We start from the raw sequence: 24,460 nt of genomic DNA, 5'->3' as shown, positions 1-24,460 counted from the left end.
TCTTCTCCTCCATATCCTTTTCTTCTTCTTCTTCTTCTTCTTCTTCTTCTTCTTCTTCTTCTCCTCTCCTTCTCCTTCTCCTTCTCCTTCTCCTTCTCCTTCTCCTTCTCCTTCTCCTTCTCCTTCTCCTTCTCCTTCTCCTTCTCCTTCTCCTTCTCCTTCTCCTTCTCCTTCTCCTTCTCCTTCTCCTTCTCCTCCTCCTTCTTCTTCTTCTTCTCCTCCTCCTCCTCCTCCTTTTCTTCTTCTTCTCTTCTTTCTTGGTTCTCTTTATTCTTATCTTATTTCTCCTCTTACCCTAACTATTCTCTTTTCCTAATCGTCTCCTCTCCTACAAATGTGATGATCCCATGACCATAGCGGATTAACCCATCAATAACGTCACGCAATGTTTCCGCTCCTTGGTTTATTGTGTCTGTCGGAAATGAGTCAATGATCAAGGTCAGCCACATGCACGAGGATAAAAGGATCTCTAAACTGAAACCAAACTAAACTCTAAATTTCCTTATCTCAACGCGACTGTTCGAAGGTAAGTTGTTTTGATTAATTCTGTGCCATACTTGCAGCCATCTCTATAGCTAGCATTGTATTGGATCACTGATCATAATTCATCTCTCTATCAGCTTATAAACACTAGTTATCAATGCCTGATGTCTGTATATTTATCTACTCATGATTTTGCCAAGCATGAAGAACTCTAGTTTTCCACAACAAATTTTAACTGCTAGTCAATTTGCTATTTTCCTAAAACCTCGTCTTTTCGCCAGCATGTTTTAATATAGTCTATTCTAAAGTATCTTTAACATTAGAACACGTTTTGGTAGAGTCGTACATCCTTTTACATTTGAATGTATTTTTACAGGTCTGTAATATTTATAACCCAGATTGTTCTTTAATCGTAGCAAGTTGGTTAAATTATGGTATTGGTATGCTTGTTATAGTAAGACGATTTAATGGTGATAATATGTAGTCAAAATTATGACCCGAATTAATCGTTTAGTTATTTCAAAGAATAATGTGTTGGGCTTCCTGTGTCGTGGAGAAGAATTTTGTTTACTTTTTTTTTGTCTGTCTTTCTGTCGGTGTGTCTCTCTCTGTTTTTCTGTCTGTCAGTGTCTGTTTCTACCTGTCTCGAAGTCTATCTGTGTCCGTTGCTTTATTGTTTGTTTGTTCTGAATGGTAGCCAAAATGGAAGTCGAATATCAAGCAATAACCGTCGGTGAAGAAAACCAGAATACCCAGGCCAGTGCCGACGAACCAAGGGACAAGAATCGAGGTAGCCCAGAGGAAACCAGTGATGTTGTGCCAAGGGTCTCTCTTGAAAGAAGAGTTGGTGTTCATCAGAAGATTTGCTGCTGGAAGTGTTTGACTTCAGAATATTTCCTGTTTGGGATCCCAGCTCTGCCAATCACGTTCGCTGTGTTGATTCTATTGGCTCTTATTATCAAGTAAGACCAAGGTCAAACGTCGGACTTCACATGAGCCGAACCTAATGAAATCAAAGAAGATCGCCTTGTTATCCATTGTTTTAATTAGGTTTGACTAGGTTTGACCTGAGCCTAAACTTCGTGTGAGGAGAGGTCGCAAAACCCAACCCTACCCTCTCCTCCCCTACGGGTGAAGATCAAAACAGTGGTTATTATACGAACAAACAAAACAACAACTTAGATCAAAGACAGATGGGAAGAACATCATAACTCTTTTTTTTTCGGAAAGAAACGTTACCTACCAAACGCGAGAAACGGGGGGAGGGGAGGGAGGGGAGGGAGGGAGGGAGGGAGGGGGGAGGGAGGGAGGGAGGGAGGGGAGAAGGGGAGGGAGGTTAGAAGGGGAGGGAGGGGGGTGGGGATTTTGTTTGTCATAACGCCGGCCATTAATGTTAGAAATACGAGACAATGTTGTTACTAAATCAGATGATAGTTCTAATCGCCTCTTGGTGAGGAGAGCTGCAAGTAAGTAAATTTAATAGATACATTTGTTTTCAGTTACGCCATTGCTGTTTCCTTGGGTCACGTGGCACCATTTCTGCCCTACGTCAGGTGAATGTTGTAAATGTTAATATCGTTGACGTTACAGTCGTTATCATCATCATCAACAACAACAACATCAGCACTATCATCATCATCATCATCGATATCATCGCCATCATCGCCATCTCACAATCTTTTCTCTTTAGTTTTGTTGCTGTTGTTTAAGGTCATTGAGATATTATGAGATTGAGATACTATGTTGTTATTAGTACTATCATCATCGTCATCGTCATCATTATTATGAACATCATACATTATCAGAGGGTGCCAATGGGAGTACCCAATTGTCAGTTAACAACTACTTTTCGGCACAATATCAGTTAACTGTTAATAATTTTTACGAGCGCTGATCATAATATTAACCAAAATAATGAAATATCAGTTATTAGGTTATTTCTCAGTTAACTAATATTTTTGTGGCCCATTGTCAAATACCTACTAGCCCCATTGGCACCCTTTATCAATGCCATCATGTTTATCACCATTATTATCATCATCCACATTATAATGATTAATCTCATTTTCTCATAAGTTGGTTAGCATCCAACAGTCCTGAAGAGTACATCTTTGACTTTATGATGAGCCTAGTTGCCATCAACGGTATGTCAAATTAAAAATACTTCAAATATAATAATTAATCATCAATAAATTATTAATTAATCTAGATCAATTTAGAAAGCCAAACATTTCTTGCAGTGACATATTTCTCTTCTCTTTCCAGTGGCATTCATCATATACTTCAAGTTCAAGGTAATCGCTGATAACTACAAAGGACCTCATTTAGTAATTCTCTTGATCCTCAATAAGACCTGTGCTTGGATAGGATTTCTAGGAAGCCTTCTATTCTTACTCAGTGCTACATTTCCTGTGAGTGAATCTACATCAATCAAAACCATGGGCTATAGTCCATGCTTTTTGCCCGAAAATGGCCAAAAATGACCTATTTTGCATCCTTCATAAATAATGCATATTTTTCATAAAGGTGTGAAAATGGGCATAAATCGATCAAAACCATGGGCTATAGTCCATGCTTTTTGCCCGAAAATGGCCAAAAATGACCTATTTTGCATCCTTCATAAATAATGCATATTTTTCATAAAGGTGTGAAAATGGGCCAAAATCGATCAAAACCATGGGCTATAGTCCATGCTTTTTGCCCGAAAATGGCCAAAAATGACCTATTTTGCATCCTTCATAAATAATGCATATTTTTCATAAAGGTGTGAAAATGGGCCAAAATCGATCAAAACCATGGGCTATAGTCCATGCTTTTTGCCCAAAAATGGCCAAAAATGACCTATTTTGCATCCTTCATAAATAATGCATATTTTTCATAAAGGTATGAAAATGGGCATAAATCGATCAAAACCATGGGCTATAGTCCATGCTTTTTGCCCGAAAATGGCCAAAAATGACCTATTTTGCATCCTTCATAAATAATGCATATTTTTGCAAAAGGTGTGAAAATGACCCAAAATCGATCAAAACCATGGGCTATAGTCCATGCTTTTTGCCCGAAAATGGCCAAAAATGACCTATTTTGCATCCTTCATAAATAATGCATATTTTTGCAAAAGGTGTGAAAATGGGCCAAAATCGATCAAAACCATGGGCTATAGTCCATGCTTTTTGCCCGAAAATGGCCAAAAATGACCTATTTTGCATCCTTCATAAATAATGCATATTTTTCATAAAGGTGTGAAAATGGGCCAAAATCGATCAAAACCATGCGCTATAGTCCATGCTTTTTGCCCGAAAATGGCCAAAAATGACCTATTTTGCATCCTTCATAAATAATGCATATTTTTCATAAAGGTGTGAAAATGGGCCAAAATCGATCAAAACCATGCGCTATAGTCCATGCTTTTTGCCCGAAAATGGCCAAAAATGACCTATTTTGCATCCTTCATAAATAATGCATATTTTTCATAAAGGTGTGAAAATGGGCCAAAATCGATCAAAACCATGGGCTATAGTCCATGCTTTTTGCCCGAAAATGGCCAAAAATGACCTATTTTGCATCCTTCATAAATAATGCATATTTTTCATAAAGGTATGAAAATGGGCATAAATCGATCAAAACCATGGGCTATAGTCCATGCTTTTTGCCCGAAAATGGCCAAAAATGACCTATTTTGCATCCTTCATAAATGATGCATATTTTTGTAAAAGGTGTGAAAATGGGCCAAAATCGATCAAAACCATGGGCTATAGTCCATGCTTTTTTGCCCAAAGATGCCCTAAAGAACCCATTTTGTATTCTTTAAATATAATGGATATGTTTTGATACAGCGTGAAATTCATCCATTGGCTATCATGACTTTGGGACGCAATTTACTTTTTTGTACGAAAATCACTAAACAAATTTTTAATGGATTTTTTTTTTTTTTTTTTTTTTTTTTTGCAGTATGTTTATGAAAAGAGAATTGCCAAGGTTCATTCTATTGCTTCCATATCTGCGTTCTCGCTGTTGTGTCTCTACTTTATCATTGAGACAGTCCTGAGTTTCAAGATCCAGTACCAAGTGAGGCGTGTGACGTTGTGTATTAGTGTAGCACGTGCTGTATTTGCTGTTCTGGCTTCCATATGTTTGATAGTTGGTATCGATTTTAACTACTTACCTTCAACCATTAACCCAGAGGTTGTTTAATGACTTGAATTTACTTTGTTCGGTGTTCGATCTGTGTAAGTTTGCCGTGCCCTGACTTAGATCAGCCCAGAAGTTGTTTCAGGGTTCAATCTGTGAGTTAGCCATGCCCTGACTAAGATCAGCCCAGAAGGTTGTTTCAGGGTTCAATCTGTGAGTTAGCCATGCCCTGACTAAGATCAGCCCAGAAGGTTGTTTCAGGGTTCAATCTGTGAGTTGGCCATGCCCTGACTAAGATCAGCCCAGAAGGTTGTTTCAGGCTTTAACCTGTGAGTTAGCCATGTCCTGACTTAGATCAGCCTATAGATTGTTTCAGGGTTTGATTTGTGAGTTAAGTTAGTCGTGACCAATCTGAGCACGACTAACTCATACGGCCAATTTGAATTAAGCTTTATGGAGGGAAGTAAAACCCTGAGGGCCCCAACCGCACACGTAATGCCGAGACCAGGTGAATGTAATCTTGGGCGGGTCCCACAATTAATACGTAAATGTAGTACTACCTCTACACCATCCTTAAAAGTCTTTAAAGTCCTTAACGCATTATGAAAGCTGCAACAACTGGCAAATTGGCGTATAAACTCTTGGAAAAGGGGAAAGATGAAAAACAATGGAAAGCTGGTGATGGGGTAAGTAATATATCAAACCAAGAAAAAATGAATGAAGAGAAGGAATCTCTGTTATTCAAGCTTGTAACCATCAGAGGCACCGTTTGTTGCTATTTTTAGATTCACATTTGCCATCTTTTTTTTTCTTCTGCACATGTGCGCAATGCGTGCTCTCTACGCTTTGTGCTTACGTTTTTGGATGAACTAAGAAAACATGAGCAAACAGGGTAGAGCCCGCTCAGTACGCGCGTGCAGAAAAACAAACGATCAAATAAATGATTTTAAAAATAGCATCTAAGATTCTAAAAATAGCATCTAAGATTCTAAAAATAGCATCTAAGATTCTAAAAATAGCATCTAAGATTCTAAAAATAGCATTTAAGATTCTAAAAATAGCATCTAAGATTCTAAAAATAGCATCCAAGATTCTAAAAATAGCATCCAAGATTCTAAAAATAGCATCAAAGATCCTAAGAATAGCAACAGAGAGTGCTCATGATGAGGAGTGGGGACTCCTTCTCTCAGTTCATATTCTCTTGATCAAACACATGAAAGAATGTTTTACTCCGTTTTCCGAACACTGAGAAGAGAGTTTGAATAACGAGGCGGAGCAGACATCATCATTACCTATCCACTACCATAAAACACTAATTATTACCACTCTCTATCTTACACTTTGCTACAGACATCATCATCAACTATTCACTACCATAAAAAAACTCTAATTATCACCACTCTCTATCTTACACTTTGCTACAGACATCATCATCAACTATCCACTACTATAAAACACTAATTATCACCACTCTCTATCTTACACTTTGCTACAGACATCATCATCAACTATCCACTACTATAAAACACTAATTATCACCACTCTCTATCTTACACTTTGCATACAGACATCATCATCAACTATTCACTACCATAAAACACTAATTATCACCACTCTCTATCTTACACTTTGCAACAGACATCATCATTACCTATCCACTACCATAAAACACTAATTATCACCACTCTCTATCTTACACTTTGATACAGACATCATCATCAACTATCCAATACTATAAAACTCTAATTATCACCACTCTCTATCTTACAGTTTGCTACAGACATCATCATTACCTATCCACTACCACAAAACACTAATTATCACCACTCTCTATCTTACACTTTGCTACAGACATCATCATCAACTATTCACTACCATAAAACACTAATTATCACCACTCTCTATCTTACACTTTGCAACAGACATCATCATTACCTATCCACTACCATAAAACACTAATTATCACCACTCTCTATCTTACACTTTGATACAGACATCATCATCAACTATCCAATACTATAAAACTCTAATTATCACCACTCTCTATCTTACAGTTTGCTACAGACATCATCATTACCTATCCACTACCATAAAACACTAATTATCACCACTCTCTATCTTACACTTTGCTACAGACATCATCATCAACTATTCACTACCATAAAACACTAATTATCACCACTCTCTATCACTATCCAACACTCACCAACTATCCACCACAGGGGCGGCGGAAGCTGAAAAATTTTGGGGGGGGGGGGGGGCACTCCAATATTTCACGGTACCTTGAAATGACCCCCCCCCCCCTCCCTGTTTAGCTTGATTACAAACGTGTATGTGTGATATTTCAATCAGTAACATTTTGCGCGCATTAAACCACTTGCAATTGTGCTGAGAGACACAAAAATGATGCAAGTCGTCGCTAGATATATCGTATTTTTTTTAGATACAGAAAATTATGTAATATCAAAATAATAAATAATGGTAATCATAACCAAATCTCATTCGGTTTTTTTTTGTGTGAGACATTATATTCTGGGGGGGCCAGGCCCCCCCAAAAAATCTAGTGGGGGGGTGGGGGCCAGTGACCCCCCGGCCCCCCCGCTTCCGCCGCCCCTGCACCAACACCCTAATCAACCAATTATCAACATCGCACAGTTTACCCCAGCCACCATCACGAAAACTATCACCCTCCACTTATATTCACTGGCTACCCCACCATTATTACGATTATCACCTTTATCACCACCTACCCACCCTCCCGCACCCATACAACTACAACTGAACTGATATTCTTTGTGTTTTAAGGGATATGAACTCCATGTGACCGCAGCTATTTGTGAGTGGTCCTTGGTTTTCCTCATGGTCGCGTTTTTCTTGACCTACATCTCAGAGCTCGATAGCCATGTAACAGAGATGAAAGTTAGTTACAGACACAGCAACTTAGCATCACTGGAAGAGGTATAGATAAGGTCACCAAAAGAGTAGAAAGCCATACACTACGATTTTGATGGCTTGAAAACCGGAAAAGCGAAACAAGAAGGGATAATAACAGTTCAAAGATGTTTTATTATGATAATAGCCTTTTCTAAAATTGCTAATGCGCATATCATAGTGTATAATCACGCAAGCTAATTTTAGCGGGTAATTATTCTTTGGAAAATAAGAAATCTTGCTTCTTAAAGTTAAAGCAAACGTTTTACAAGGACCGCAAAGACGGGAAGCTATAATACCCCCCTCCCCCCGCCACACACACTTTTTCCCTTTTCCAATGCTAGTCTCTTATATTTTTTTCAATCTTACCTCCCCCCCCCCCCCCCCCCCCCCCCCTACTGTTTTTGTTTGCCCACGGTCCTAGTTTTATAGTTTAAATTTAAATATCTTGTTCTAAAACTTTTTATACGTTTAGTTGTTTAAATGAATGAGTTGTTTTGTACATTATATACTTATTTCAATAAAGTTAGTCACCAAAAAGCTAGAAAGCTGTGATCGCCAAGAATCATGGGAAATATTTCATATCCAACAAACAAAGCTTTTGACACAAATTGCAGCAGTTGAGGATACTCAGAGGAGGTGAGACTGTAACTGGTAAAAGATCTCAAGTCCATCAACAGTTATCAAGCGGTTGAAACATGTAAAATGTATCTACCCATGATCCTTGCCGGTCTCAGCTTTGTAGCTTTTCAGGTGACTAACTTTATTGAAATAAGTGTATCTGATTCAATGTCAAATTACATCATGGCAAGCTTATGACGTAAAGATTTTTTTTCTATTTGCTGTCCTCACTATGAATGACGATTGTAGTCCTATTCATTTCCTACCTTTAAAAGTTACTGGTTCCTTCATATTGATGTACGACTTTACTTTTCGATAAAACTAAATGTCCGTGGTTCTGTGTCTTTATTGGAGAAAATAAATTTGGGCTTCTGAATACTCCAGTTTCGAGTTCCAAAATACCGCTGTGTTCCTTGATTACTGACTCATTTACTCAGGGTTAGCTTCGTATCAGTGTTTGAATATTTACACATACCAACGGTAAAGTAAAGAATGCACTACTTCAACAATACAAACACTTAGAAATTCCACGGACCTTCTTGAGGACACATAATTATTCTGCACAAAGTCGAGACTAAACCCGAGCAAATGAGCCTATGATCAAGAAACACAGCGGTAACTTGGAACTCGAAACTGGAGTATTGTGATGTGTTGCAAGGTGCAGCTTTATTTCACTGGTTTATCCTAGTCTCCAGTGAGAGGCCTTCGTTCTAACTTGTCGTCTTTTGGCGGGTTCTTATTTTCATCAATATCTTCATAGCGGCCCTCAGCGCCATCACCCACAGGCGATCCACCGTAGCACATAGTGAATAGCGTCGAGTGTGTACTGGCGTTAGACGATTCCATCCCCGAATCATGTGCCGGTGGCCTATTGCAACAAGCAGAAGGACAAAGAATACTTTTAAACGTCGTTCTCATTTCCCCATCACGCCAGGCATAAATCAAAGGGTTGAGACCAGAGTTGAGAGCAGCCAGGACTGCAAAGACTGGAGTGTACTTCTCTAGTTTGATGGAGTGAGCGAAATCGAGAATACAGATGGTCATGTAGGGTAACCAACAAACTGCAAATGCAGTTGTGACGATGAAGAGGGTTTTTGCCACCTTGATGTGTGCTTTGCGTTCTGCAGAACGACCTCCAACAACAAAACTGTTTGCACTTTCTCGCACCTGAATGAAAATAATTCAAGATAATCATTAGATATAATATAATATAATATATTTTAATGAAAAAATATATATGTAAAAGTTTGGTAAATTTTTAAATGGCTATAGCTAAGAAGTCACAAAATGTATGCATTAATCTCATAGACATTATCACCATCATGCAACATACTCTCTTATTATGATTATTGTTAACATGATTCATTACTCATCAACATCACCATCATCGATAACGTCAGCTATCATCACTACAATCATCATCATAATAAACACCATCATCTATGCCACAACCACCGCCATAAGATCATCACCACCACCATCCTTTTAATCATCAGATCATCATCATCATCACCACTTTCATCAATCCCATCCGATCAACTTTATCACCATTATCACCACCTTTAATTTACCACTTTCATCAACCCCATCAGATCATCGTCATCACCATCATCACCACTTTCATCAATCCAATCAGATCATCGTCATCACCATCATCACCACTTTCATCATCCCCATCAGATCAACTCCATCATTACCAACTTTATCACCTTAATCAACCCCATCAAATCATCGTTATAACCATCATCACCACCTTCATCAACCCCATCAGATCATCACCATCATAATCATCTTCATCAACCCCATCAGATCATCATCATCACCACCTTCACCAACCCATCAGATTATCATCATCACCACCTTCATCAACCCCATCAGATCATCATCATCACCACCTTTAGCAACCCCATCAGATCATCACCATCATCACCACCTTCACCAACCCATCAGATTATCATCATCATCACCACCTTCACCAACCCCATCAGATCATCACCACCTTTACCAACCCATCAGATCATCACCATCATCACCATCATCACCACCTTTACCAACTCATCAGATTATCATCATCACCACCTTCATCAACCCCATCAGATCATCACCACCTTTACCAACCCCATCAGATCATCACCATCATCACCACCTTTACCAACCCATCAGATTATCATCATCACCACCTTCATCAACCCCATCAGATCATCATCATCACCACCTTTACCAACCCCATCAGATCATCACCACCTTCACCAACCCATCAGATTATCATCATCACCACCTTCATCAACCCCATCAGATCATCATCATCACCACCTTCATCAACCCCATCAGATCATCATCACCACCACCACTCACATCACCATCTTCATCATCATCAGCACCATGCATCATCACAAATATTCCTTCTTACCTTACAATAGATGCGCAGATACAAGACCAAAATGACGATCAAGATCACCACAACATGCAAGCTAAGCACAAACACGTAGCTCTTCGCAAGTCCAGGAATGATTCCAGAACATTCGTAATTTGCATCATTCCAACCAGCTAATGGAAGAAAACCACCAACGATCGGGTAAATCCAGGTTATTACTATAGCAATGACGACTATGGCGTTGTTCATAGTTGAGCGGTAATGAAATGGATGCACGATGACAAAATACCGATTGAGGGATATGACTAGAAGTGTCAGTATGGAGGCACTGACACTCAAGATGAAAACAGCTTGCTTCAGTTCGAGTTCCAATCTACAGGAAAGATATTAGGAAGTACATTTTCTATTTTATTGATATCAATGTTAATGGTGGTGGATGGGTGGATGAATTGATGAATTGATTGTGATGATGTTGTTGGGTTCGTCGCTGTACACAGTTGGTGCTTGAATATGTTTCATTAAGCAACCTACTCCGTAGGATTACGATTGAACTCTGAATATGTAGTTACTAAGCTTTTGATTATATGTGTGTAATTGATATGTTGAACTAGTCTGCTAATATGGGAACGTTGAGTGTTATATATATATATATATATATATTTATTTATAGTTAGATTTTTATTAGCTTCGAGGGCAACAAGCTTATCAGTTATTATAACTGTTTAGTGTTTAACCCTCTTGAAATAAAGTCTTATTATTATTATCATTATGGATGGATGGATGGATGGATGGATGGATGGATGGATGGATGGATGGGTGGGTGGGTGGATGGATGGATGGATGGATGGGATGAATGGATGGATGGTTGGATGGGTGGGTGGATGGATGGATGGATGGATGGGATGGATGGGATGGATGGGATGGATGGGATGGATGGGTGGATGGATGGATGGATGGATGGATAGATGGATGGATGGATAGATGGATGGATGGGATGGATGCATGGATGGGATGGGATGGATGGATGGATGGATGGGATGGATGGATGCATGGACGGGATGGGATGGGATGGATGGGATGGATGGGATGGATGGGTGGATGGATGGATGGATGGATGGATAGATGGATGGATGGATAGATGGATGGATGCATGGATGGATGGATGCATAGATAGATGGATAGACAGATGGATGCCAGATGTAGCACACATCAGTTTCTTATGGGTAGATGTTTATGCAACAAAGACAACCAACCTTGTCGTTGTCCCAGTGAAAAACCCTCTAAAGAACGCATAAGCAATCATAAACCCAGCAATAAAGTCAGCAACTGCCAAAGACGACACGTAATAAAAAGCAGGTTTGTGTAGCTTCTTGTTCTTTGCAACAGCAACAACCACAAGAAGATTGAGTGCCATAGTCAAAGCACCAATGATTCCAGATGGAATGATGAAATACTGTGCAGATTTTTGTTTAGACAGGATGTCTACTGCACACGCACTAGCAGTCGTAGGTGATGGTGATGGAGTTGTGAAATTCATGCTCAAAATATTGAAAAGTCTAAAATCAGAAAAAGAATCTGAATGAGTATAAATCCCTTGTACTGAGTCCCGAGAGGAATTGTTCTGGGGAACAAAACAATAGGCCGTCTTTTCTTATGCAAAAAAATACATTGTTTTGTCCCCCAGAACAATTACTCTCGGGACTCAGTACAAGGGGTGTATACAGCTATTTCAGAAAAGGTTGAATACTGAATACTGCATACTGAATATTGCATACTGAATAGTGCATTCCAAGACCAAAGGGCATTGTGAGTCTCATTAATTTGAAATTTATTGGATAACAGCATCGACTTATCCACTGATTAAGGATTTATCCGCCGGATAGCGCTATCCAGGCTTCGTACAACCGGGCCCTGAAGCATATAGTTCTGTTTCTAGACTTAGCAGTTTGGGCTTCCTGTGGAATTGACCTCCAAATTTCAGTCCTGGGGTGAAAAATAGCTAATTTATCTAATACATTCATTCCTCATTTGCCGCTGAATGTCTGCTTTCTAAGATAACATATGGTTTTCAAAGCTACATGACAGCAATTACTTGTTGGGTTCCCTGTGGTGTTTTATCATGTATGATACGATATGCATGTGTAATTTATGGCAAAAACTCTTCTCAAAATCGAAACTTAAAGACATATATTCTTGTATAACGAAGGCCTTGATATCAGCACGTTATCAGTTATTCTCAAAAATAGCTTTCTAAAACTAGAAACATACGTTTTTATGATCAAGTCTTTATAATTAACTTATAATTAAGTGCGTTTGTATAAACAGGACATAAAAGATATTGTCGGAAAAAGCTAGTCCTTAACTTGTTATTTTGATCCTTTTGCTGGAATATCCATATTAAAAATTAATGTACATTAATTAATGTAATTCATGTAAAGTTTCTGTATTTTTTCATTATTTAAGACTGAAGTACTTCAAGAACAGATAACTGAAATAGAGTTAGTAGCTACAACACTAAATATAGAAGCAGCTCGCTTGGGGTAATAGAAACTGGGGTAATTATATCCTTTTTTGAGCGAAATTTATTTCCACAAACGTCTGTAATACAAAACGCAACGTCGAGAGACTATTTAGCCGTCGTAAAAAATAGCCGTACTAAAGCAATTTCTGCATATTTATACACCGAATCGAAATATGGCGACCAATTTGAATAACTATTGTTCTGCGCTGACTAGCGACTGACTAGCCTCGTGTTCACGTGGAAACATAAAAGCATTTTCACATGTATAGGAGGCTAGTCGGTCGCTAGTCAGTGCATAACAATAGTTATTCAAATTGGTCGCCATATTTCGATTCGGTGTATGTTGTTTTCTATTTGTGACTGAGTTGTCGTTTATAGTCGTGCCGAAATTCGTACAAACCCCCTCTTTTTCCCCTTGCTTTTTTCTACTTTCTCTATTGAGTATTCATGAATACAAGCATATCAAAGCGCAGAGTTTACTTACCAAAACAATACAATATATATGCGAGTGTCTTTTCCAGTGTATCCCGAAACGTCTTTACTTCATACGAGATTTGATCCTGCAGACTTGTTGCGGTCTGTTGCTTCCTGTTTGAATGATTCTAAAAATAGTCACGCAATCATTGCTGGTATAAGGGTGGAAAAATCACGCGATGAAAGGGCAAATCGTCTTGGCTACGATTTTATTGAACATTGTTTAACAACGTTTATAAGAGAATGACAACGTTTATAAGAGAATGCCATGAATGCCACGAGAGTGCCATGCTGTACGAGCCATGTGATCAAGCAATCGTGACTAGACACTGGTAACAGATCAGTAAGAAAGAAAGAAAGAAAGAAGAAAGTCCAAACCCTTGATAAAGAATTAATAAACAAGAACTCACCCAAAACAACCGACAATTCATTCCAAATTGCTAACATGAGACACTGATTTGAAAAAATTCTTGAAAATTTCTTGGAAACATCGGAACTTTTACTCATTTTGAAAAACGGATATCCGGTTAAAGTTAGGTCCGGATTATGTCGGCTGCCGCTTTGCCGCTGAATGCATCCGTTTTTGTCAACAACAAGTTTTCTTTCTTTTTGGTATCCGCAAGCTCAATTATTTTTCACCTATTTTTCTGCGAAAATAAATTCTTGTTATATTAAATTTATGAAATCGAATTTCATTAATTTGCTTTTTGCTGCAGAAGAACTCGTGTATTTATCCCAGTAATGGAGGCGGCTAAACCTCAGTCATCCTCGCAAGATGATGCAACATCAGATCATGCTACTAAATCTAGTGTCATTCGAGGTCAAACGGAAGAGACTTGCAAATAAGTAAACACACGCCTCCTCAAGAGAGTATAAATTAATCCGGCAGACCAAAGCATTTTCATTCGTCGGCGGCTTGAAGCATAAAATGAAATAAAGTCGAAATCGAACAGCTGAAAGGTAAGCAGAGGGTCGCTGCATCAGTGTCAAAGGAACAAAGGAAAGAAGGGTCGTCAGCTTTTTTTTTGGAGCCTTCATGTGCACTAGATAGTCGCATTTAAACGTATGAATACTACTCCAGCTCAGAGGTCAGTTCAATTTCCCTCATGTTTGTATTTTATATACTTATATACTAGTATTTCTATTTCGAGTCGATTAAAGAAAAGACGAAGCAAAAGTATTCCTGCGTAAAGACGGATGTAAGATGGATGCGATATTAGATTATAATTACACAGGCAATTTGAATCCATTTTGAATCCGACACAAAACTCTGCCACGGTATAAGATTTGCTGGAAATTGGCCGACCCACGTTTATAGTTTGGTTAACGTTGTGATGTCTAAAACTAGGAGGTCTTGACTATAGGAAGTCACAGCAAAGCAAACACTATGCATTTGCATTATAGTTGGATAGTTTAATTAAAAATTGTGTGTGTGTGTGGCAAAGGCAAATCGACGAAGATCGATCAGCTCAACGTGTTGAAGCCTAATTCATTTTCTTCCGGTCACGAGACATCAAAGTCATTCACCAACATCGTACAGGGATTTCCGTGAGATCTATTTTTAAGCCCAAGAGAAATTCGTATGTGTCTAAAATACGAGTTGTTCTCTTGGAATTGCTATGTTACTTTTAGACCTTTTTCATAGTGGTACTTTTATCTCAAAAAGTAACAATAAGTGAAAAACTACCCTTTGATTTCTACTGAGGAAGGCTGAAGCCCGTAACGTCTGTAGCATTAAGGTCAATGTCGAAACACCAAACATATTCAAAAATGTGTTTCAACTACTCTCCTAGTCTTTGTGCGCAGACCTTTCACTACGTCTTTTTCTTGTGGGAAATTGGACTTAGAAGGGGGCTATAATCCCATTGCTCTAACTATCATCCTTCTCTTTCATCAAATACGATTAATCACTTCTTCGTCTGTTAGCCTAGGGGGGAGACTAAGTTATCAGATGCCCATATAGAAAAACTGACCGCATGAAATTAATTTGTGGTGTTACATGTTGCGTGAAAAGTATCATACACGGCGACGCTGTAGCCATGCATGACATTCTGTGGTCTTCTCAGCTCAACATAAATGTGCCCCGGTGCCCGTTGTGTCACAAAACACCACTTCATCCAAATCTAGGATTTTCACCCATCCATTGCAGCGATAAACAGTATAGCGGGGTAGACCCGATAGGATCTGGGACCGAAACTGGTTACGGTTATTAATCACAGAAATCATAAATAGTGCCTTCTTTTTCAGGTATAACGCGGACTTGTTTTTGTCTTCAGTGAAGTCAACCATGGAAGAAAAGTGGCAGCAAATAGCAAATGACATAACATCAGGCGAGACAACATCAATCAGTGACAAAGGATCCCTAGTGGTAGTGGGGTCGGGGATTATGTGTGTCAGTCAGTTCACCATCCAGGCTCTTTGTCACATTAAAGACGCTGATAAAGTATTTTATCTTGTTTCGGATCCTGTCACAGAGGTAAGTAGTATCATCTAACGATATATATTGCCACTCTAAAAGCCATTTTCCTGCAGCGCAAAGCCAGAGTATTAATGGGCATGTCTAACTTGATCGGCAGGTCAAACTAGCCACACAATAATCATACGATTAGGCACTCGACTCAAAAGACAATCTAAAATCAGATTTGATCTCACGAGTTTTGGGAAGCACGGTTGGCGTAACAGTAGTGCACTAGCCTCTCACCTCAGGGGTGTCGTGTTCGATTATAGTTTGTTTGACTTTCTCCTAAATGCGACGGTTTTTCCATGGAATTTCCGGCTTTCTTAGTCCCTCCACAAAACTTAGGCTGCGTTCATAATGAATGGCAGAGGGGGAGGGGGGAGGTGAAATTGAGGGGGGATTGGGAAAATTTTGGTAGTGGTAGGAAAAATGGCGGGGGCATGGGCAAATGTTTATCAAAAAAATGTGGGGGGGGGGGGGGGGGGAAGCACAATTTTTGGAAGAAGCTACAAGCCTTGCTTGGGGGGATCGTATTTTTTTGCATGACTTTAAGAGGGGGGCGTTAAGAATTATTCTGGACATTTCAAATTTTGACATCCACCCCCCACCCGCCCCCCTCTGCCATACATTATGAACGCAGCCTTAGTGCTCCGGCTGATTTTGATCGGCCCACGCAAGGGTTGTTTTAGGGTTCCATAAATTTGAAAGTTCCAAGTTTTGCAAAGCAGTACACTTGGCATTTTCACTTTCTTTAAGGTTTACATCCAAGAGCTGAAGCCTGAAGCCATAGACCTGTTTGTTCTTTATGGAGAAGACAAAGACAGGCACGAAACCTACGCACAGATAACAGAGGTTCTCCTTCACTACACCAGACGAGGGAATAAAGTCGTGGCTGTTTTCTATGGCCATCCAGGTAGGGTTAAGTTTAATTTTGGAAGGATTTGATTTTGGGAATGGCTAAATAAATATTTTATATTAAGTTTCATACTTCATCGGTCAAAAAACCGCTTCAAATTGCATCGATACCCTGAAACGACTTCTGGGCTGATCTAAGTCAGGGCAAGGCTAACTCACAGATCAAACCTGAAACAACCAGCTCTGGGCTAATCTAAGTCAGGGCATGGCTAACTCACAGATCAAACCCTGAAACAATCTCTCGGCTGATCTAAGTCAGAGCTAACGGCTAACTTACAGGTCGAATTGGAATTTAGCGTTAGGTTTTGTGGAGGGAGAAAAACTGGAAAAGCTGGAGAAAAAGGCCTCAAATCAATGTAGAGACCTAACAAACTTTACTCATATGGGATGACGAGTCGATCCAGGAATCTAACCCTAGACCCCAGAGGTGAGAGGCGAGTGCACTACCGCTACACTACTCTTAATGTCCTTAATTTTACTAAGCCTGACTTTTATCTATTTCTTTGCTGATCAGCAACGTTCTCTTCTGATCATTTTTTTTTTTCTAGGGTATTTGGTCAATCCTGCCCGACAAGCAATCAGGATCGCTCAATCAGAAGGGCTTTCTGCAACTGAATTGCCTGGTATCTCCTCTCTAGACATTATGATATCAGAACTCGGTTTTGAGCCCGGAATTCCTGGCCTTCAAGTCTTTGAAGCAACAGATCTGCTCATGTACTCAAGAAAACTTCTGACAGATTGCCATGTCGTCATCAATCAAGTCGGTTGCGTTGGTGATGTCACTTTTCACTTTGGCGGCTTCCCAAACCCCCACTTCCCAGTCCTTATAAAATACCTGATTGGTTTCTATGGCAACGATCACGTGGTGTACCATTACATAGGGTCCCAGTTCCCAGTCTGCAAATCCCTAGTGCAGACTTTCAAACTTGCAGATTTACTAATGCCAGATAACGCGGCTAATATTCAAAGTATGTCTACGATGTACTTGCCACCTTCGTGTGAAGGAGTTCTGAACCTAGAGATGGCTAAAAACATTGGAATGGTCACAGCAACTAAAGCCAAATTCCCGTCGACTGAAAGTACAGAGGACATTAAAGAACAAGGGGCTGTAAAGACAAACTACCCATTCAAGGATATTCAAGCAGAAGAACCGAATTCCAGACTTAAAGGGTTTTCAGCGTGGTCAATTCCCCAAAACTACAAGCCGGCTAGGAACTCTCCATTGACCAAATACCTTATAGACGTTAGCCAGTCCCCAGAAAAAGTTAGAGAATTTCGAAAAGGAAAGGGCTACCCGTCTCTACCTGAATACCAGGCCAAAGCACTCAGAACGCGGGATTCTGATTGGATACGATTTTCATTGGAGAATGACCAATCCTTTGCTGAGACGGTCATCATGAAGACAGCACTAAAGAAAATATCTGGAACCTCAGAAGTGCGCAACAAAGATGATGGATTAAGGACAACCATTCCTACCACCGAAGCAACAAGAAGCCCCGATTCTGAGATTGTAGGATCTGACAGAGCACTAGTGGAGTCTAATGGACAACAGCAGGTTGATGGGGCACCAATTACAGCCAAGCCTACTATAAGTGTACCAAGAAAAGCCAATGCTGTGATTGCAGAATCTGATAGAGTATCAATGGATTCTAATGGAATACACCAGGTTGATGGGACTACCAGTGCACCAAGAAAAGCTAATGCTGTGATTGCAGGATCTGATAGAGCATTATTGGATTCTGATGGAATACACCAGGTTGATGGGACTACCAGTGCACCAAGAAAAGCTAATGCTGTGATTGCAGGATCTGATAGAGCATTATTGGATTCTGATGGAATGCACCAGGTTGATGGGTCACCAATTACAGCCAAGCCTACTATCAGTGTACCAAGAAAAGCCAATGCTGTGATTGCAGGATCTGATAGAGTATCGATGGATTCTGATGGAATACACCAGGTTGATGGGACTATCAGTGCACCAAGAAAAGCCAATGCCGTGATTGCAGGATCTGATAGAGTATCGATGGATTCTGATGGACTACACCAGGTTGATGGGACTATCAGTGCACCAAGAAAAGTCAATGCTGTGATTGCAGGATCTGACAGAGTATCAATGGATTCTGATGGAATACACCAGGTTGATGGGCCACCAATTACAGCCAAGCCTACTATCAATGTACCAAAAAAAGCCAATGCTGTGATTGCAGGATCTGACAGAGTACTAGTGGAGTCTAATGGACAACACCAGGTTGATGGGGCACCAATTACAGCCAAGCCTACTATCAGTGCACCAAGAAAAGCCAATGCCGTGATTGCAGGATCTGATAGAGTATCGATGGATTCTGATGGACTACACCAGGTTGATGGGACTATCAGTGCACCAAGAAAAGTCAATGCTGTGATTGCAGGATCTGACAGAGTACTAGTGGAGTCTAATGGACAACACCAGGTTGATGGGCCACCAATTACAGCCAAGCCTACTATCAGTGCACCAAGAAAAGCCAATGCTGTGATTGCAGGATCTGATAGAGTATCGATGGATTCTGATGGAATACACCAGGTTGATGGGACTATCAGTGCACCAAGAAAAGCCAATGCTGTGATTGCAGGATCTGATAGAGTATCAATGGATTCTGATGGAATACACCAGGTTGATGGGATTATCAGGGCACCAAGAAAAGCCTTCACTGAATTTGATGACATTTCTTAATTTAGTACAAAAAAATAAAAATAAAATAAAAATAATTAGTAATTATGAGCTAAGAGTTGATAAAAGTATAAATTAGTGAAAATATTTTATCTTTTATAACATATAGGTCATCTATTTTAACATCTATTTTAACACATATTTTAACATATATTTTAGTATATATTTTAGAATATATTATCATACAGTTGCCATAGTTTTTAACATTATTCGAGCGTTTTTGCTATAAACTGTATGGGACTTTTTTTACTCAATCGCGTGACTTCAAACAACGTCAGGTCACGTGTCAACTGCTTGTTCTATAGTTTGCGCCCATGTCAGATGCATTAATTTTTAAGATATTGATTTCTGTTGTTACTCAACTTGGTACAAGCAACATAATCCAACAAACTATTGAGCCACAAATAAACACAGAATGGAAGATTCTTTCAGGTAAAGCTCTGGTAACCACTGTTACGGCAAGAGTGGAATCACTTCAGCCACAGCTCTGGTAGCCATGGTTACGGCGTGCCTGGTTTTCACCAAGAATAGCAACAGTTTCACTGTCTTCTGAGTCACTTGTGCTCACATCGTCACGTGTCGTTATTGATTCAACAAAAACGTTGTACGATCTATAGCCTTGATAGAACTGAGTTACCCTGTGAAATAAAATACCAATAAATAATGGCTATTAATATATATTGCGTAGTTTTCTTAAAAGTCTTGCTGTCTCTGAGGTTTTGGCGGCCATCAATCAAAAATATACCACTTCAGACAGCTGGAATTTGATTGAAGGAAGCCAAATACCTAGAAGTCTCGACCTATAGCTAGTGCATCCTATATCTCAATAAAAAACATATCTATACCTACCCTAAAAGTATCGTAGAGATAGCAAGTACCCCAGCTCCAATAAGGAAGGTCATTCCTCTCATGATGTGTTTTGTTGCGTGGTAGAGTGAACCGAAAACCAAATATCCAGTTAACCAGCCAATGATCTCAATACAGCCAATCACAGCAAATAACAGCCCTAAATAATTGTAATAACATCTGCATCAAACTTGTGGCTCTCACATCTCCTAATGAGACGGGAATGCTATTTTACGTAGTTGTCCAAGCCAAGGTGAAGGTCTAACCATTTGCAGATATTTTAAGAGCAAACGCAGCACCATGTAGTCAGATATTTTAAAACCCTGAGCATTGGCCCGATCGAGGCTACCTCCCGCACAAAATACCCTTGACCAACCATAAGGTTGATGTTGCTTTATTATGATCGAGCACCCAAATACCTCACGAGTTACTTAGTAGTTTCTAGCTTATTAAGTGGTGGACAACTTTGAGACTTTGCATGGTGTAAAGATAATAAAGGTGTCTGCTATTTTTTACAGCAAATATGAGAATAAAATTTAGGTCATTAACCCAAGTATTGCCCTTTTAATAAGGGGTGTCCACTGTTGACCTCTTCTTCCCTTCTGTACCACTGAGAATAATACAATAATGGACCAAATCCACTTGGGCATAATATTTCGCCCATTTCAGACCACCCATGTGTCATTCCTTTGAGAACAAGATTCTTTGTTTGAGTTGTATCCATATTCATGTGTCTTCTCACCCACAAAAGATAAACAAAACAATGATACTCTAGGGAATGACACGTGGTCTGAAATGGGAAAACAGTGGATTAGGTCCCTGTCAACCAGCATCAGGTTTGTTTATTACCTTGGTGATGAAAATCCACAATCTTTGATAAGCAAGCCCTCAATACTGCTAGTGGTACCTGGGCAAGTATTCCAGCAACAGGGACTGGAAAAAGTAAAGTAGCATTAGGTACCTACGAGGGCAGATCCAGTCAAAATTTTAGGGGGGGCTAATTGAGTTTAGGGGGAGGCTAATTGAGTTTAGGGGGGAGGGGGGGGGGGCTAAGTGAGTTTCTTCGGTCAACACAATGGAAAACAATATAAAAAAGCATTGTTTTTTTTCTGCTGAAGGGAGGCTTCAGCCCATCTTTGCCCCCCCTGGATCCGCCCTTGACCTAAAGTATAGCTCTGTTAATACACAAGGGATGGTGGTGATCGGGGTGCAAGAACAAAGGCTTTAGCCTTCCCATGTTTTGATTCCACACTGACTCTCCCGTGCGTAGTCTTCAGGGACCGTGTAAAGGGAGCTGTAGCTCTAGATAATATCCACTAAACTTTGCAACCTAGCCTCATCCCCCCCCCCCCCACAGACACACACTTTTGCCATTTGCATACTTTTTAGCACCAGAATATAACCTTATCAGAGCTTTACAGAATGTAATGCATGTCTTGGAGTGTGGATCAAGGGAACTAGAAGGGACTAAGAAGGATATATTGTGCACAATTCCTGAAAATATCTATCTATACCTTTCCTCATGAAGGGAAATTGGAATTGCCGAGGGGTGGAGAGGGCCTGAAGGGGGTATTTTCTGTAGTCCCATTCAGAGCACTGCAGTTTAAATTTTCAATGCCTTGGGAGGGTCTGCTCTACTGTCATGTGTACTGTACATAATTCCTTGAAATACCCAAGAGCTGGTAATGATTATTTTCCTAGGACTAACCATATAAAACTAAAACCTAATTATTAAATAATATGTATAATTACCTACCTATAAACATTAATGCTGTTGTCTTTGCAAATGCAGTCAGGACAAGTGCTCCTATTGCTGACAGTAGGCCAATTTCAAGAATCCAGTGATGTGAAAGCCAAGGGACGAACTGAAAGAGCTTCACCGCAACAAGACTTGTAACAAAAATGCAAGTCATTGCTCCAGAGAAGTATCGAACATACTCCTTGCCAAAACATACTGGCCAGTTAATAGAATATGTGAGCATTGCCTCATGACAACCAAGCTGTACAACAGCAATGACAAAAAATGATACAAGATATATTGTAACAAGACGACACCAAGTAGTCCTGCATATACCATTTGAAAATAATCTACATATATTTATTACATAAAGTTTGCAGTTCCCCAGTGGTCTGCTCCTATATTCACGAATGATTGTTTCTGGCAAGAAGAAAATAATGTATATGATATTTATGACATTGAAGCCAAATACCAGCCATAATGGGGGTACCAGCCCATGGGCTTCTTCCCAATAGCCGCTTACAAACTCTGCAAGACCTTTACCAAAGCCTATTAATGTACTGAGAATAACAATCTGTATTGTTCGCTCCTGCTTGCTTGTAATATCAGCAGTGTAAGCCATGCATATGGCAATGATTACAACTGCATAACCTGAAATTCCATATGCAATATTTCCAGAGAGAAGAACATGGATTGATAAATCCAAGTTGATGACAAGAAGATGAAGAGAAACTTGTATCAGACCACCACATGAGGCTACAAGTAACACGATCTTACGGCCAGTTTTATCACTCCATATCCCTAATATCAATGAAGTAAAAACACCAGGAATTATTGCAGCAAGCTTCAAATAAAGCAACCATTGCCCTGCTTCTGATCTTAACACATTTTCATCTAAGAAATACAAGGTTGTTGAAGTTGTACTGGTGTTGCAAGTGGAGAGCAGGTCCGTCAAGTTTGTTCTTTTCGGTGGTCTTGTTTCTGCTTTGGGTTTCAGTTTCTCAAAGACATATTGCTGGCTGACTTGGTTGAGAAGTGACAGCGAGAACAGAGCCAAAAAAGCTACTGGCTCAACAGTTACTCTTTTCATATAATAACATCTCATGATGATGGTGTTTTTATTTCAACTTGATTCTAATGTTGCACCACATGCTGCTAATAAAAAAAGCAATTGTAACTTAATAAATCAACAATCTATGCAAGGGCAGATCCAGCCAAAATTTTAGGGAGGGGGGGGGGGGCTAATCAAGTCAACAAATGGAAAACAATAAAAAAAGCATGTAATCCTTAAAACGTCTTATTCAAAATAGCTGTGGTACTAAACTAAGCAAAACTTCCATTGTTCTAACCGTACTATTCAACTTTTATCAGGTCTTATCAGTAGAGTGCAAACCATATATCCGTGAAATAGTACTAATTCGTACAAATATAGCACCAATGAAACATTTTTGAAAACAAAAGAAATACGTGTTTAGTGATGGATATATGTTTTGTATTCTACTGTAGGTTTTTACAATTACTATATTTGTCATTGATTGCTCAAATCTGATTTAATTTTAATCTCATATCTAGAACAAGGAGCTAAAGACCTTCATGTTACGGTACGTAATGTCACAAAAGTAGTCTGAGTTTACTGTAAAATTATATCCATATTTCTGACGGAAGCACCTTTCTAACTCAACAAATAACACAAAAAGCATATATTGAGCATTACATACTTAGATTTTGAATGATTTATTGGAATTGAAGGTTTTTTTCGCTGATTCAACTTTTTAATAAATTTGACAGGACAAACAGAAGTTTACCACCACAGCTCGCTCAAGCGTGTTTCCTAAATCCAAACTAAGGAATGATTAAACGTCAATTAAAAGCAAGCTTCTACATACCTATTGATCATATATTGGAATAATCCTTCTTCATCTTCAGGAACACTTTGAAGCATCAGAAAATGAAACTAAAAGGCACGAGGATCTAACGTGATGACTTTCTTGATATTCCGCTTTAGTTCGTATTTCTTACACAGGGAGCCCAGTTAGTAGAACTGCAATGTCACGACATCACGACATCACACTTGACGCGTATACTTCTCTTTTATATTATTTTGTTTTTCTAAGTAATGAAAAATCGAAAAAAGTGCTCCAAAAGAGAGAGAGAGAGAGAGAGAGAGAGAACAGACGGTTCAATATATGAAATAAAAACTGAAGAGTAAATGGATAGAAAAGGAAAAGAAAGGAAAGGAAAGGAAAGGAAAGAAAGGGAAA

At 39.4% G+C, this 24,460-nt stretch overlaps 4 protein-coding genes across 7 annotated transcripts; 2 read left to right on the top strand and 2 right to left on the bottom strand.

The window, feature by feature from the left end:
- The first annotated feature begins 378 nt into the window (after positions 1-378).
- LOC116289415 (DNA damage-regulated autophagy modulator protein 1) lies at positions 379-7,666 on the top strand. Of its 2 annotated transcripts, none has more exons than XM_089031007.1 (8): positions 379-526; positions 1,181-1,445; positions 1,983-2,036; positions 2,560-2,627; positions 2,749-2,777; positions 4,435-4,627; positions 5,224-5,300; positions 7,420-7,666. In XM_089031007.1, exons 2-8 carry the CDS (start codon positions 1,186-1,188, stop codon positions 7,576-7,578), a joined length of 840 nt encoding a protein of 279 aa, XP_088887133.1. In that variant the 5' UTR covers positions 379-526; positions 1,181-1,185; the 3' UTR covers positions 7,579-7,666. The 2 variants fall into 2 exon arrangements, with proteins under 2 accessions (XP_088887133.1, XP_088887131.1); XM_089031005.1 differs by having other exon boundaries at positions 380-526; positions 2,749-2,894.
- Positions 7,667-8,020: 354 nt separating this feature from the next.
- Positions 8,021-14,173, bottom strand: LOC116289414 (lysophosphatidic acid receptor 1-A). 2 transcript variants are annotated; one of them, XM_031696330.2, is made up of 5 exons: positions 13,946-14,173; positions 13,546-13,663; positions 11,794-12,096; positions 10,577-10,913; positions 8,021-9,333 (listed from the first exon to the last, which is right to left on the bottom strand). In XM_031696330.2, the coding sequence occupies exons 3-5, from the start codon at positions 12,075-12,077 to the stop codon at positions 8,851-8,853; spliced, it is 1,104 nt and encodes a 367-aa protein (XP_031552190.1). In that variant the 5' UTR covers positions 12,078-12,096; positions 13,546-13,663; positions 13,946-14,173; the 3' UTR covers positions 8,021-8,850. The 2 variants fall into 2 exon arrangements, with proteins under 2 accessions (XP_031552190.1, XP_088887130.1); XM_089031004.1 differs by lacking the exon at positions 13,946-14,173 and having other exon boundaries at positions 13,546-13,728.
- Positions 14,174-14,411: 238 nt separating this feature from the next.
- LOC116289411 (uncharacterized) lies at positions 14,412-20,291 on the top strand. Its single transcript, XM_089031003.1, has 4 exons — positions 14,412-14,623; positions 15,783-16,011; positions 16,750-16,906; positions 17,457-20,291. The coding sequence occupies exons 1-4, from the start codon at positions 14,601-14,603 to the stop codon at positions 19,616-19,618; spliced, it is 2,571 nt and encodes an 856-aa protein (XP_088887129.1). The 5' UTR covers positions 14,412-14,600; the 3' UTR covers positions 19,619-20,291.
- LOC116289413 (proton-coupled folate transporter) lies at positions 20,091-24,281 on the bottom strand. Of its 2 annotated transcripts, none has more exons than XM_031696328.2 (5): positions 24,086-24,281; positions 22,218-23,351; positions 21,311-21,394; positions 20,465-20,621; positions 20,091-20,253 (listed from the first exon to the last, which is right to left on the bottom strand). In XM_031696328.2, the coding sequence occupies exons 2-5, from the start codon at positions 23,302-23,304 to the stop codon at positions 20,091-20,093; spliced, it is 1,491 nt and encodes a 496-aa protein (XP_031552188.1). In that variant the 5' UTR covers positions 23,305-23,351; positions 24,086-24,281. The 2 variants fall into 2 exon arrangements, with proteins under 2 accessions (XP_031552188.1, XP_031552187.1); XM_031696327.2 differs by having other exon boundaries at positions 22,218-23,354; positions 24,086-24,280.
- Between the last annotated feature and the right edge of the window lie 179 nt (positions 24,282-24,460).

This window comes from Actinia tenebrosa, unplaced genomic scaffold (assembly GCF_029948245.1).
Source record: "Actinia tenebrosa isolate PJP-AT-01 unplaced genomic scaffold, QUT_ActTen_1.0 PGA_scaffold16__25_contigs__length_10494907, whole genome shotgun sequence".
NCBI lineage: Eukaryota > Metazoa > Cnidaria > Anthozoa > Actiniaria > Actiniidae > Actinia > Actinia tenebrosa.
The sequence above is the reverse complement of the archived record's forward strand: the minus strand, read 5'-3'. Positions and strand labels throughout refer to the sequence as shown.

Bases quoted from the DNA above. Each gene is read 5' to 3' on its own strand.
- LOC116289414 (XM_031696330.2), bottom strand. From the start codon at position 12,077: ATGAATTTCACAACTCCATCACCATCACCTACGACTGCTAGTGCGTGT. The intron at 10,914-11,793 runs GTTGGTTGTCTT...TCTTTCCTGTAG, and splicing joins TTCACTGGGACAACGACAAG to ATTGGAACTCGAACTGAAGC. The intron at 9,334-10,576 runs GTAAGAAGGAAT...ATTTTCATTCAG, and splicing joins ATCTGCGCATCTATTGTAAG to GTGCGAGAAAGTGCAAACAG.
- LOC116289411 (XM_089031003.1), top strand. From the start codon at position 14,601: ATGAATACTACTCCAGCTCAGAG. The intron at 14,624-15,782 runs GTCAGTTCAATT...CTTCTTTTTCAG, and splicing joins AATACTACTCCAGCTCAGAG to GTATAACGCGGACTTGTTTT. The intron at 16,012-16,749 runs GTAAGTAGTATC...ACTTTCTTTAAG, and splicing joins TTTCGGATCCTGTCACAGAG to GTTTACATCCAAGAGCTGAA.
- LOC116289415 (XM_089031005.1), top strand. From the start codon at position 1,186: ATGGAAGTCGAATATCAAGCAATAACCGTCGGTGAAGAAAACCAGAAT. The intron at 2,628-2,748 runs GTATGTCAAATT...TTCTCTTTCCAG, and splicing joins GAGCCTAGTTGCCATCAACG to TGGCATTCATCATATACTTC. The intron at 2,895-4,434 runs GTGAGTGAATCT...TTTTTTTTGCAG, and splicing joins TACTCAGTGCTACATTTCCT to TATGTTTATGAAAAGAGAAT.
- LOC116289413 (XM_031696328.2), bottom strand. From the start codon at position 23,304: ATGAGATGTTATTATATGAAAAGAGTAACTGTTGAGCCAGTAGCTTTT. The intron at 21,395-22,217 runs GTAGGTAATTAT...TACTTTTTCCAG, and splicing joins AACAGCATTAATGTTTATAG to TCCCTGTTGCTGGAATACTT. The intron at 20,254-20,464 runs GTAGGTATAGAT...TTTATTTCACAG, and splicing joins ATCTCTACGATACTTTTAGG to GGTAACTCAGTTCTATCAAG.